This window comes from Emys orbicularis, chromosome 7 (genome assembly GCF_028017835.1).
Source record: "Emys orbicularis isolate rEmyOrb1 chromosome 7, rEmyOrb1.hap1, whole genome shotgun sequence".
In the NCBI taxonomy this organism is placed as follows: domain Eukaryota; kingdom Metazoa; phylum Chordata; order Testudines; family Emydidae; genus Emys; species Emys orbicularis.
The window spans coordinates 126,156,120-126,169,569 of record NC_088689.1 but is presented as its reverse complement, the minus strand read 5'-3'; the positions used below and the strand labels follow the sequence as shown (position 1 = coordinate 126,169,569).

General features: G+C 43.4%; 1 protein-coding gene across 1 annotated transcript in view; it reads right to left on the bottom strand.

Moving 5' to 3' along the window:
* Window positions 1–13,450, bottom strand: part of PRICKLE2 (prickle planar cell polarity protein 2) — a 181,041-nt gene that overhangs the window by 15,645 nt on the left and 151,946 nt on the right. The window contains exons 7-8 of the mRNA XM_065408051.1: window positions 11,855–12,041; window positions 7,192–8,055 (exon numbers count right to left, since the gene is read on the bottom strand). Of these exons, the coding sequence (XP_065264123.1) occupies window positions 7,192–8,055; window positions 11,855–12,041 (1,051 nt within the window). The remainder of the gene's footprint in view (window positions 1–7,191; window positions 8,056–11,854; window positions 12,042–13,450) is intronic.

Sequence of the window (13,450 nt, the reverse complement as noted above, 5' to 3'; positions counted from 1 at the left end):
TTAGACCAACTGGTGTTTTGCTAAAACCATTGTTCGGAATCAGCAGAGAAAAGCTTTTATTGATAATTTGGCCGCTAAGTATGCACAATACTTTGCATCATTTTTGACAAGGTTATGAAACACCCATTGGAATTAACATGACAATAGCAACAAGACAACTATTGGGCTCAAGCTCAATTCTATAAGGGACTGAACGCCTTCCAGGTTGTGCTTAATCTCTGGCAGGATCAGCTCATTCTCATGAGATAAGGATCACAAATGCCAGAACACCCGCATCCTGCCAGTTTAATGAATGAGACAGAAGCTTTGGTGTAAACCTTTTTACAATGGTAGAATCTACTGTTGCTAATTTTGTGATGTTGGAAACTTCCATTTAATGGAGATTCCCAAAGTTGGCTGGCCAAAGGAAACTGAATATGATAGGCTAGGAAAAAGTAGCTGCCCTTCAAAGAGTGAGCCACAAATGTCTTAACAGCTCAGCTTCTAAGCTGGGTGAGCCATCGCAGAGCAACTCAGAATGCTGAGTTTACTGGAATTGCAGCTGTGAGAATGCGAAGATGCCGATATACTCCCCCTAGTGGCTCCATTCTTGTTGGCCAACAAATAACTGAAAATGAAGAGTTCCTTGCTCTCCGAAGAACTCCAAAGCACAAATGTTTTAATATTTCAACACCCTGTCTGTTCACAAGAGTGAAGCCAGCAGAGAGGCTAGAAAGATGGCACAGCTGGGAATTTAAGAATGTTGCCGCACACTCTTTTGGAGGCCAAACGTTGGGCCTGCCAGTTAGGTTCTCTTATGAACCTCTCTTGGGAGTGGAATTTCTGTAAAGTTGCCCATCTGATCTCAGTAGGAGGATGCTCTCTGGCTTTCTCATAGAGTTCCACTGAGACCAGGCTGGCTCCATGCTGCACTGGAAAACTAATGCATTTCTCCTCCCGCCTCTACTTCCGAGTCTGTTTCTATTACATTTAGACAGATTAGTCTAATCTCAGTGAAGGCACCATAGCAATTCAGATTGCCTCACAGATTACGACTGATATTGGGGCCAGGGAAACATTTAAACAAATCACAGTAAAAAAAAAAACGACAGGGAAATGAGAGACAAAAACTACAATCAGGAGTCTATTTTCCTTTGCTGGTGTGTGTGGTTACGTTCCATAAATGTTAATGGAGATTAGACATGCCCAGCTAGGAGAGAACAGACCGCTAGTAATCTAATTTAAATCCACAAACAGAAAGGATTTAAATTAGATGCTTTATGGCTAACACTGCAAATTCAGTGGTCTAACTGAATCTCAATATATTAGTATACATGGTGTGACAACAGAGCACATCTAGACACTTAGGGTGAGTGCTTAGTAGGTTTGCCCTTAACATTAGTGTTACGTATCTTAACTAACTCATTTGAATTGGCTCTAACGGGATTATCTAGAATCTGTTTAGAAAGAACCCCCGCAGGATTTCATGCCATTCTCACGGGTGAAAAGTCCGGCTTACAAAAGTCACCACTGGTGCATACTTATCCAGTACTTATTGTTCATCCAGTGCAACCATTTACTAGGTAAATGAGAAAGATCCGCTTGATGCCCACACACTGGAGTGAGACACCGCTTGATGCCCATGCACTGGACTGAGACTCAGGAGATCTGTGTTCAATTCCCACCTGTGGCACAACATTCCTGTGTGACCTCAGGCAAGTCATTTAGAAGAGCCTGGTCCAGCAAAGCACTTAAGCGTGTGAGTACCTCAAAGTTTGTCAGTACCCTGTTGACTTAAATGGGATTGCCCACGTGCTTGCTGAATCTCTCTGTGCCTGCATTTTCCACCTGTATGATGGGCACAATACTACTTTGTTTTTCTAGCCTTTGTCTGTCATTTAATTAGACAATAACTCTTGGGGGGGGGGTCTCTTCCTGTGTGTTTGTACAGCACCTGGCACAGTGGAGCCTAGATCTCGGTTGGGGTGTCTAGGTACTATTGACAGCAATGCAGATATAACAGTAACAATAACTTTTCACAGGTGGATGACACAGGTAGCTTTTTACCCATAGAAAATGGACTCTAGCCACACACCTGGTTTGTTATCTGCTTTCCCTGGCACCTCCAGCTAATTACTGGTTGAGCTTTAATAGAAACATCACAGCAGAATTTCCTGCCAGGATGGAGCCAGGCAGATTGTAACATGTGCTGTGCAGGTCAGAGACTGTTTGCCCTTCAGCTCTATATAAAATAAATGTTTTCAGTGATGTCATAAAAATATTGCACAGATTCAGAATTAATCACTCCACAGTGTATTTTGTAAGGTGGAGCAACTGTGTGGAGACGGAATTTTAAAGGGACTTTTTCAGTGTTTTAGTACAAAGGGAAACGCTGGAGTGTTTTCCAAAAAAATGCACTCAAGCTTTCTTGGTGGGAGTCGCAAATTGCATGGATAGAGTGACCCTACACGTTGACTTCGCTTCATTTAGGAGAGCTGCAGTTTAGCGCTGTGTCAAGGAGTGCGCTGGAGCCAGAGGCACCGTAGGCTGGTTCTGATTTGTGATATATTTACTGTGGCGTTTGCTTTGCAGGGGGTCTGTACTGAGGGCTTTCCAAAAGCCAGGCTAAGCCATCGTGAAAAGTAAAACACCCTGTGGGAGCTGCACGCTGTCTCATGGGCTGAGCAACAGCAGCGGTAAGAGGAAGGAGCCCTGCCTCTGAGAGGAGAAGGCAGCTAAACAAGGTAGCGTGTGAAGTACTTCGTTTTCTCTTCCACTACTCGACAGAACATATCCTAGCTGGCTTCAATTCCCAGCTCTGCTACCGATCCCCTGCGTGACCTTGGGCAAGTCACTTAAACTCTCCGTGCCTGAGTTTGCTATCTATTAACTGGGAATAACAATCCTTTCTTTCTTCTCCCGGGCAGAAGACAAGTCAGCCTTGTCTCTTCAGATAGTGAACAATTTGGGGAGGGATTGCCTCTTATTCTATTTGTTCTGTGCCTAGCACAATGGAGCCCTGATCTCAGTCAGAGTCTCTAGGCACCATTGTAATACAAATTACCCTTGAAAACTATGATCACCTGGATTTCGTAAGTACTTGTTTGACACCTTCAACGCAAGCCTCAGCATTCTGAGCTACTTCTCCAGTAGAGAAAACTAAGCAGGAAGGAACAGATTAATTAATATACATTAATAGAGCACGTGTTTGGAAGGACAGTTTGATTTTAAGGGCAGATTTTCAAAGCTACAACTGGGAGTTGAGTGCTACTGAAAACCTCCCCGTAATGCTTTAAAAAGGGATGTCCTAAGATTAAATATAGAGATATTTTGCATTGTAATAATTAAAACCTTTTTTAAAACCCGCCTCTTGATCTGCGGCCAGATAACTTGTTACATGTAAGCTCCAAACGATGAAATAATTATTTAAATAGCTGTACATTGCCTGCATGCTGCAAATCCAGCAACAGACCTCAGTGCGGCTCAAGTTTATTTATGCTAAGAAAGTTTCCATATCGGGAGAATTAAGATGTGGGTCTGAGGCTCTCTCAGATTGCTTTCACCTACACACATGCTTACACCGATTTCTGAAAGTGATTTATTTTGCCTTCTCTGTCCTTAATTTCAGATTCCCTTTTTGGACTGTATATAGGGCGGGAAGACTGCCTTCCTCTTATGTCCTATTCTGAGCTTAATTTGTGGAAGTTGAGCGAGGATCTGGCCGGAAACAGATTATTTCAACTCCAGGTATGGCGCTGCAAACACACCAGAACCCATAAACTTGTCCTGAGGGCAGAGGAGTAACAAAAGAGTCCTGTCGGTTCAGGCCGAGGAAATTCATAACCCTTCTAAAATTCACTCAGTCTCCACTAACCCCTCTCCGCTCTCGAAGCCGGATGCTACAAAGGGGCTTCAGAGACACCTCTAGACTTGTCCCTACTGCGTTTCCTGAGTGGGGTTGGTATGCTCTGAGCTCTCAAGGGCTGGACAGGGCCTCGCATCTGTTGCACAGTGCCGAGCGTACTGCCAGCACCTTGTAAATAATAACAATAGCAGCCCATGCAACTGGACTCTGAACCATTTCTAGGCAGCTAGTTATGAGGTGAAAGCATGAGAGGTGGATCAGATTTTCCGGGGGGAGGGGACCGTACATGCCTCAGTCCAAACAAAGCTTGGACGAAAAGAAAAAAGCCGGGTGGGGTGGGGGGGGGGGGGAGGGAGAAAGGGGGGACAGAGGGAGGGAGGGGAAAGAAAAAGCAAAGTAAATATCTGTGGCTAACAAACCATACTTGGTATTTTCTTTTCAAGGAGGTTTCATGCTTTAGGGACTCCTGAGAAAAGGCCGTTAGCTGTGCCAGATTAGCGTGGTCATCTGATAACGTAAACTACTGTCGACTAAAGAAAAACTCCATTGCACTGGGGTCTGAATCAAACATAAAGCCTGTTTGCAGACTAATGTGTTAGATCTCCTAAGCCCCAACAGGCTTATTCCACACACACGCTTTGCTGAAGCCAAGGAATGAAAAGCAAATGTAGTCAGACCAAGTGAATACTGAATATTTCATTTGGATACATTTACAGTTATGGGAAGCCAGCATCATCTCTGGTTTTGTGACTAGTTATTACAATACAATGAAAAGACATGCATGGGGGGGGGGGGGAGAGTGGTGTATATAAAAAGGAAAGGCTAGTAAAATACTAAGCACCATAATGTTCAACTTAAAAAAAACAACACTACACAAATGGGGGCTTCTTGTGGGCCTGTCATGGGTTATATTTCAAAGGGTTTTGAAATAATTTTTGGCCCCAGCCGCTGCTTAGGGGAGCTCCTTGGCCTCTTGTGGCTAAAATCCGGCTCTTCTCCAGCAGCTGGCATTAATGAATTTCCTTCTTTTAAAGGAAGGATTAAAGAGCAGTGATGGGTTTGTTTTGAAATACATTACCCCCCCCCCCCCCCCGCATAGAAGTAATTATATTTAGTAAACAAATAAGAGAAATCCAAGTGAGGTGAATTTGCGGTCTTGCAATGCTCAACTGTCTTATTAAACCTGTAAACTCTGGGATTTCCCCAGTTAAAGCGGACAGGACACTCCATTACTTGCGTGCACCTTTGTCTTACAGACTGTACGGTACTTTCTAGGTTCCAGGGAGGTTGTACTGCTGGCTGTCACATACTGGGTTCTCACTCTTATCTCTGCTCGGTATCTCTGCTTCTGTATAGCTAGACCAGAAGAGGGGCACAAGCTGTCTTCTTTCCTCGCTTTGCTATTCTCTAGACACAATAGGGCATGTACCTCAATTGTCCTCCATCCTGCCCTTCTCTCCTAGTCCCGATCAACTAGCATTTACATTGTAAAGACACCTCTCAAATAGACACGTGGTGCATGAGATCAGCTAAGATGCTCTAGCCACTGGTCCCCATGGGAGAGAGAAATGGTGGCAGGCTGGTCTCTTGACCTTGTTTCCCCCTCTTGGTCTGACAGCACCCAAGCCTATTGACCGTCAGGGCATACTGCAAAGCTTGCCATATCCTCAAGGGTTCTGCGAAGAGGCAGAGTCTAAAGTGGGGGGGTTAATGGTGTTAGACGGAGGAGTGATTTCTGGATGAAGCTGAACAGGTGAGGGGTGTGTGTAACTTCTTCCCTTAAGCAAAGTAAGCTGTCATGGGATAAGAGGGAAGGTTCTCTCATGGATCGGTAACTGGTTAAAAGACAGGAAACAAAGGGTAGGAATAAATGGTCAGTTTTCAGAATGGAGAGAGGTAAATAGTGGTGTCCCCCAAGGGTCTGTACTGGGACCAGTCCTACTCAATGTATTCATAAATGATCTGGAAAAAGGGGTAAACAGTGAGGTGGCAAAATTTGCAGATGATACAAGATAGTTAAGTCCCAGGCAGTCTGTGGAGAGCTACAAAAGGATCTCTCAGAACTGGGTGACTGGGCAACAAAATGGCAGATGAAATTCAATGTTGATAAAGGCAAAGTAATGCACATTGGAAACCATAATCCCAACTATACATATAAAATGATGGGGTTTACATTAGCTGTGACCACTCAAGAAAGAGATCTTGGAGTCATTGTGGATAGTTCTCTGAAAACATCCACTCAATGTGCAGTGGCAGTCAAAAAAGCAAACAGAATGTTGGGAATCATTAAGAAAGGGATAGATAATAAGACAGAAAATATCATATTGCCTCTATATAAATCCATGGTACGTCCACATCTTGAATACTGCGTGCAGATGTGGTCGCCCCAGCTCAAAAAAGATATACTGGACTTAGAAAAGGCTCAGAAAAGGGCAACAAAAATGATTAGGGGTATGGAACGGCTTCCGTATGAGGAGAGACTAGTAAGATTTGGACTTTTCAGCTTGGAAAAGAGACGACTAAGTGGGGATATGATAGAGGTCTATAAAATCATGACTGGTGTGGAGAAAGTAAATAAGGAAGTGTTATTTACTCCTTCTCATAACACAAGAACTAAGGGCCACCAAATGAAATTAATAGGCAGCAGGTTTAAAACAAACAAAAGGAAGTATTTTTTTCACACGATGCACAGTCAACCTGTGGAACTTCTTGCCAGAGGATGTTGTGAAGGCTAAGACTATAACAGGGTTAAAAAAAGAACTAGATAAATTCATGAAGGATAGGTCCATCAATGGCTATTAGCTAGGATAGACAGGGATGGTGTCCCTAGCCTCTGTTTGCCAGAAGCTGGGAATGGGCGACAGGGGATGGATCACTTGATGATTACCTGTTCTGTTCATTCCCTCTGGGGCACCTGACACTGGCCACTGTTGGAAGACAGGATACTGGGCTAGATGGACCTTTGGTCTGACCCAGTAGGGCCATTCTTATGTTCTTTTGTTTGATCCAGTTATTTAGGGATTTTATGAGTATGTGCACCTAGCGCAACGGACAGTCAAAATAGAAAACAAAGTATCCATGGAGGTGCCTTCTGGATTCAAACGCAAGTCACCGGCTCCACCACACAGCCGCAGGGCTTCAGACTCTGATTTTTGCATTGCAAAATCAATTAGATTGTTCAACCCCGGAGGCATCCCTACCTTTTCATCATCATCCACATTGCAGAGCTCTGCAATTCTACTTCCACACAGCAAACCATCATTTTGTTTTAACAGGTGGATTCACCTACCTTTCTGTCTGGCTGCAGGATTAACAACAGAACATTGTACTAGCCGGTAGTGTCTTACCTGTGGCATTTGAAAGGGCGAGGGACTCCATTGAGCCCCGGGGCGTTTGCTCGGTGGGTGTTAGGTCCTCAGTGAATTTAAGTGCGTTGATTGGATGCCTTGTTCGACACTGTTGGGTAGACCTCCCGCCTTCTTCCTCTTCATCATATTTTGGAACTTTGATGTTTCCTCTGGTTTCATTAAAACTCTGGTTAGACATATCGCTGTAGCTTTCTTGTGACCGAAGCCTTCCTGAGTAATAATCTTCTCTGCACTCCTGGATGAAGCTTCCATTATGACCCTTCATCGCTATAGATGAACTTCTCTTTGGATTGCTGAAATGTTTGGCCCATAAATCTGGTTGAGTGCCTGGGACCTGTCCTGGGTTATAGGAAGTCCTTATATTACACTGGCTGAGAAGTTGCAAGGGGCTTTGGGATTGACTTTGCTCCATTTGATTTCCATAGTGGTAGAGTTCATCTCTGCTCCTCCATATGTGCTCTCTGTTTAGGCTAGGAGTCTGACTAGACAAACTCAGCAAATCCATCTGTAGCGACAGTGGGTCCACATCTGCAGAAAGTCTATTTGAGGTCACTTGCAGTTGACTGCACTGATTTAACATGTTTTCCTCCACTTTCCCTTTGTTCTTGCCAATTTTGGCACTGCGGCGGGACTCCTTTGCCCTTGCATTCTGAAATGCTGAATCGGACGAATCCGAGCCGTTAGGGTCATCGCCCACGCTGCATGCCCTCGAACAGAATATCTGCCCTTGTTTTGGTAGGAAAGGTCGACCAAGTAGGGATTTCTTGCACTGAGCACAGCAAAAACAGGTTTCTGTAGCATGCCAATGTTGGCCATCATAAGTCATCTGCCCCTGGTCAATACCTTTGGGGGAATAAAAAAAACATATAGAAAGTGTAAGAGCTATGTCATGAATTGCAAGTTACTCCCCAGAAATTTCAGTGGTTTCATTTTCTAACAATGCACGAAAGATAAATGAAGAACGAAAGGCCCTGATTCTACCACCTTTCCTCATGTTGAGGAGCAGGCCCATAAAAATAACCCACATATAGGTCCCAATCCTTTGTTAACTTCAATGGGACTACTAAATTGTGTAAAGCTAAGTATAAGTCTTCACAGGTTCAAGGCCTAACCCAGGGACTTACTCAATGTGAGAAAAGGTGGCACAACTGACTCAGGGGTTATTTCATTTTAAATGGTTATTTCATATTTACAATGGTAGGAACACGAAAGGTTCTTCACAAAGTTGTTGAAGTCAATGCAATAAAACCACTAGCTACTTAAAAAACAACAACCCCAAAACCAACAACCCAGAAGAGGTATTTGTGCTGCTTTCCCAGTTACGAGATGTAGCCAAATATAAACCCATCCCTGTCCTTGACTGCTCTATTCCCTGTAGATTTTAAGACCCAAACTTATTTTAATTAATGTAGCCTCTTCTCTAAAGAGGAGAGGGTAAAGAGACTACGTGAACAATCACCTTGGCTTGCTTTATAGTCAAAATCCATTAGGTAGCAGCCGTACAGAGGATGAAGTTTGCCTTCACTCAGCCCTGCCTGGCTTACTGAGCGAATTAAATTCCTTGTAGGCCTAACAATGAGAATCTCTTCTGAACAAGCGGACTCATGAGGCTTACCAGTCATAGGTTACACTAGCTGTAACTGCAATTGATCACCACCATATCTACCCAAGAATTATCCCTGCCACGTTAGCTCTTCTTTGTACTCACAATGGGAAGCTGGCTTTAAATCATCTGTATTCCCTGAAATCCTCTTTACTAACTGGTGTTAAAGTCTTCACTGCAGACTCATGTGCCATACCTCCACTCCTCCACACCAGGGTTCAAAATTCAACAAGGTCTAAAGACAGTTTTTTAAAAATGGGGTAGCCAATGGGAGAGCGGGCAATGGGCAGACTATCCGTCAGCACTTAACCCACATAACCATTAAACTGAAACACAGTCATTACGTTGTCATTCCAACTTCCTGGGAATCCTGTGGGGAAAATTCAAAATGTCTTTTCATTAACCCTTCCCTGCCACAACATGTATTGCAAGCAGAGAGCAGTTACTTTGTATTTATGAACAGAAGAGCCTAACACCAAAAGAATTACAACAGACTGGCTCAAAGAGAGGCAGACAAAGAATGTGTGTGGTACATATGTGGCGGTCCTTTTTTTGGTCAGAGATATATGTATTTTCCAGGGGGGGTGAAAACAGCTACTGAAGCCAGTTATAATTCATACTGTAATGTGTCTGGTTACATTGCAATTCTCGGGAAAAAGTAGTTACCTTAGTAACTGCTGCATGATATACAGAATGCTCAGGGCTAAAGAACATTATGAAGAACTCAATTATACATGTGTGCGCAACACAAGTTTGCACACAGAGAGTACATTTGACTAATTATATATGTGTGTGTGTATATATATATTCCCATTAACCCGGGGTGGCCAATCTGTGGCTCCGGAGCCACATGCGGCTCTTCAGAAGTTACTATGCGGCTCCTTGTATAGGCACCGACTCCGGGGCTGGAGCTACAGGCGCCAACTTTCCAATGTGCCGGGGGGGTGCTCACTGCTCAACCCCTGGCTCTGCCCCAGGCCCTGCCCCCACTCCACCCCTTCCCGCCCCCTCCCCTGAGCCTGCCGTGCCCTCGCTCCTCTCCCTTCCCCCCCAGAGCCTCCTGCACGCAATGAAACAGCTGATCGGGAGGTGTGGGGAGGTGCTGATCGGCAGAGTTGCCGGTGGGTGGGAGGCGCTGGGAGCGGGGGGAGCTGATGGGGGCTGCTGATGTATTACTGTGGCTCTTTGGCAATGTACATTGGTAAATTCTGGCTCCTTCTCAGGCTCAGGTTGGCCACCCCTGCATTAACCCATTAAAATATACCTATTAGACCATTTTATTCCAAGCTAGAGCTGTTTTCAGTGTAACTCTTTTCTCCAGTGTAACGAACAAACCACTTATATTGCATCTGAATGCCAAAGGGAGAAAAGGCAGTGGTCAAAACATCTGCAGTGCACTCTATCAGCTTTTTATTCCGCCACATAGTGCCCTCTCTCCTGAAGCTACCTCCAGGAGAAGCAGGAGGGTTTCCCCCCATCATTTAGAGGCCCTGTTATACACCCCAGTTCTGCAAAGGTCTTAAGCTCATGCTTAGTTTTAACTGATATGGGGCTTAAGCACATGTTTACATTATTAATCATTTGTATTGTGGTAGCACCTAGAAGCCCAAGTCCCGCTGTACCAGGAATTGTACAAACCTACAGTAAAATACATCCCCTCCCTTGACGAGCTTACAATCTCAGTAGAAGACAAGAGACAGACCGACGGACAGCACAAGGTAACAGAGAGACCAGTGTGATAAGCATAGCAGCTGCTTCCCCAGTGTTGAGTGTTCTGAAGGCATCATAGCAGACATCAGTTTTAAGGAGGGACGTGATAGAGGACAAAGTTAAGCACGTCCTTAAGTGCGTTGCTGACATTTTTTATTCCTCCCTGTTGACTAGTTGGTCATTTCATGTGAGAAAAAGGGTTCCCCACCCCCACAGTGCGGTACTGAATAAAAACGTGCACTTACCTACGGGGACAAATAAAGGCCTGTCTGTGCATCCATCCATGTAAAGAGATTTTTTTTTTTTTTTTTTTTTAAACAATGCACAGCACAACAGCCAGGCAGATTCCAGAATGTAGTAACATTAGCTGCCAAGCTCATGTTAACCATTGTGATTGGTACCAGCTTAAGGAATGTTAATGTATCCATGTTTAGGAAAGAAATTAGCTAGCACCTAATGTACAAATGTATTTTTAGAACACCAAAATATCAGCACCAGAAATCTAGATTAAGTCTGCAGTTGTTATTGGTTTTCTTTCTCTTTTCTTCTCTCTCTCTCTCTCTTTTTTTTTTTTTTTTTTTTGCTGAGCACATCGCATCTATTTGTGGATTAAAAAAGCAAATTGAAATGTTAATGATTTCTAATGAACACACATTTCCCCTTGGAACAGCTCATTAACCCATATGCTCCCTTTGAAAGCCGGAGTGAGGAGGATCAGCTACAACAAGTGCAAGAGTATTTAAAAGAAAATGTTAAAATAGACGGTAAATGAGTCAGTGAAATTCTTTGCTATTATCTCCTGAGACTGCTTTCCAATGTTTTTCCTGTTTCAAGAAATCCCTCCCTAGCACAAAAGGGGATATGATCAGCCTCTTTTTCTCCTCCCTGTAAAAGCAGTCATTTAAACAAAGAAACTACCTTTCTTGATTCTCCAGGAAAAGTCAGATGTTTGCATCTATAGTTATTTCCGTTCTATACAATCCACAGGGCAGGGACATGGCTGGCGGCAGCTGTACATAGATTTTCCTCGCACAGCGGAAATGCGGCGGTTTTGACTGAAGTCCCATACAGACTCCTGCACTGCCAAGTGCTTGCCGAAGGATTTATTGAAACAAGTAACAGTGCCAGAAATGTCCTTTCAAGTAAAAGACATTTCAACAGGTTGCCTCAGGTGTGTTTTGCTCAAAATATTACCAAAAACAATGAAATAAAAGCAACAGCACAATAAAGCACTATATCACCATTGCAAATGAACCCACATCAAAAGGTGCATGACTTCATTTCCCCCCCTCTCTCCTGTTGACGGCTGGCAGGGAAGTTTGCCCTTACCTATGTGTTGTGCGCAGGTGTCGCAGTACTCCGCGTACAAAGATTCAAAGCAGTTGCAGCAGTACGGCCTGCCTTCCTTCATGATGTACCTCTGCCCCCCCAGCACCGTTTCGCATTCAAAACAGCAAAAGTGCTTCATGTGCCAGTGTCTCCCTTCGGCCTCGGTGCATTCGTCTGCAAAAATGATCTGGGAAAAGCCGGAGAAGGAAATGAGCCAACCAGGATCGCAGACAGACAGAGAGAGGGCTTAGAACATGGAGATTTGTGTTACACCGGTCATGCCGCTCACCGCCACCCGCTTTGTCAGTTTCAGCCTCCTGTTGTGTACTGCCCAACATGTGGACTGGGAGCTCTCTGGGGTCAGGGAGTGTCATCTTTGTTATTTGTCTGTACTGCACCTAGCACAATGAAGCCCTGCTCCCCGATCAGGATTTCTCAGCACCACCATAATATAAATCGTGGGGGCTGGACATGGGATATGGGGAGGAAATCGAAGGAAAAGAGCTGCCTTGGTTTTATTTATAGCCAGGGGGATTGATTTTAATTATGATTTAAATCAGCAAGCAGGAAACCTTGATTTAAAATATCAATGTTAATTTTCTACTTCTTAGTTATTTTCTTAAAGAAATGTTGATTCGCATAGATTGGTAACCCCTAAAATACGCTGAATTGCACCTAAATCTTGGCACTAAATTTGGTGCTTCTGTTTGCTACACACGAGGAGACGTTCTAGCTATACACCTTTATTTAAACAATTGTTTGGCTTAACTCAGAGGTCCCCAATCTTTTTACTAAGGTGACCCACCAACTGCCATTTGTCTTTCTTGGGAGTAAAGTAAAGAATATCTGTAGTTAGTGAGCTGAACTGATTGTTTCTGGTCACCATCCCTTCAAAGTTTTAGAACCTGTAGATCTCATCCTCTCACACCACGGCTGTATCCAGAGATTGGAAGAGGAAAACAGGCTTTCCCGCTCTTTCAACTCCCAATTGGTTTCTTGAAAGAACTAGTCATTGAACTGAATTAGTGGAATAAACTGAACTGAAAAAAAATATTCTCTTTGCACCTGCCGAAAGTGGCGACTGCTGTCAAAAGCTGACTTAACCTTTTGACAAATTCTGGTTCCAGGTGCTTAGCCAGTGACTTCCACCAGTTCCGTGGTTTGACTCTCTTTAACACTTGGAAGCAAATATGTATGGCTGAATATTTATTTTTGCATTCAATTTAAATGATTTTAATTCATTATAAAATATTTAGGTTTTAACACAAGTTGTCAATTTCAAAATTTAATTTTAAATAGGTTTATTTTTAAAAAATAAATCTGGATTTAATTTAAATAAAAAAATCCAATTTGAATAAAAAACTGATTTTTTTTTTTTTTTACTTTAAAAAATCATCACATTTTATCCACCCTGTTGATAGCACAATATTGCAGGCAGGAACAGCACCTCACAGGAAAACAAAAAGATTAGATCCTCTAACCGGGATCTTACTGTAGTAATTAGGATCACTGCACGAATTACAATGCAAATAAAGTCATGTTTTATATTAAGGTTCCACTTGTACCTGGTGTATGAAGGGTTAATGAATGATTCAT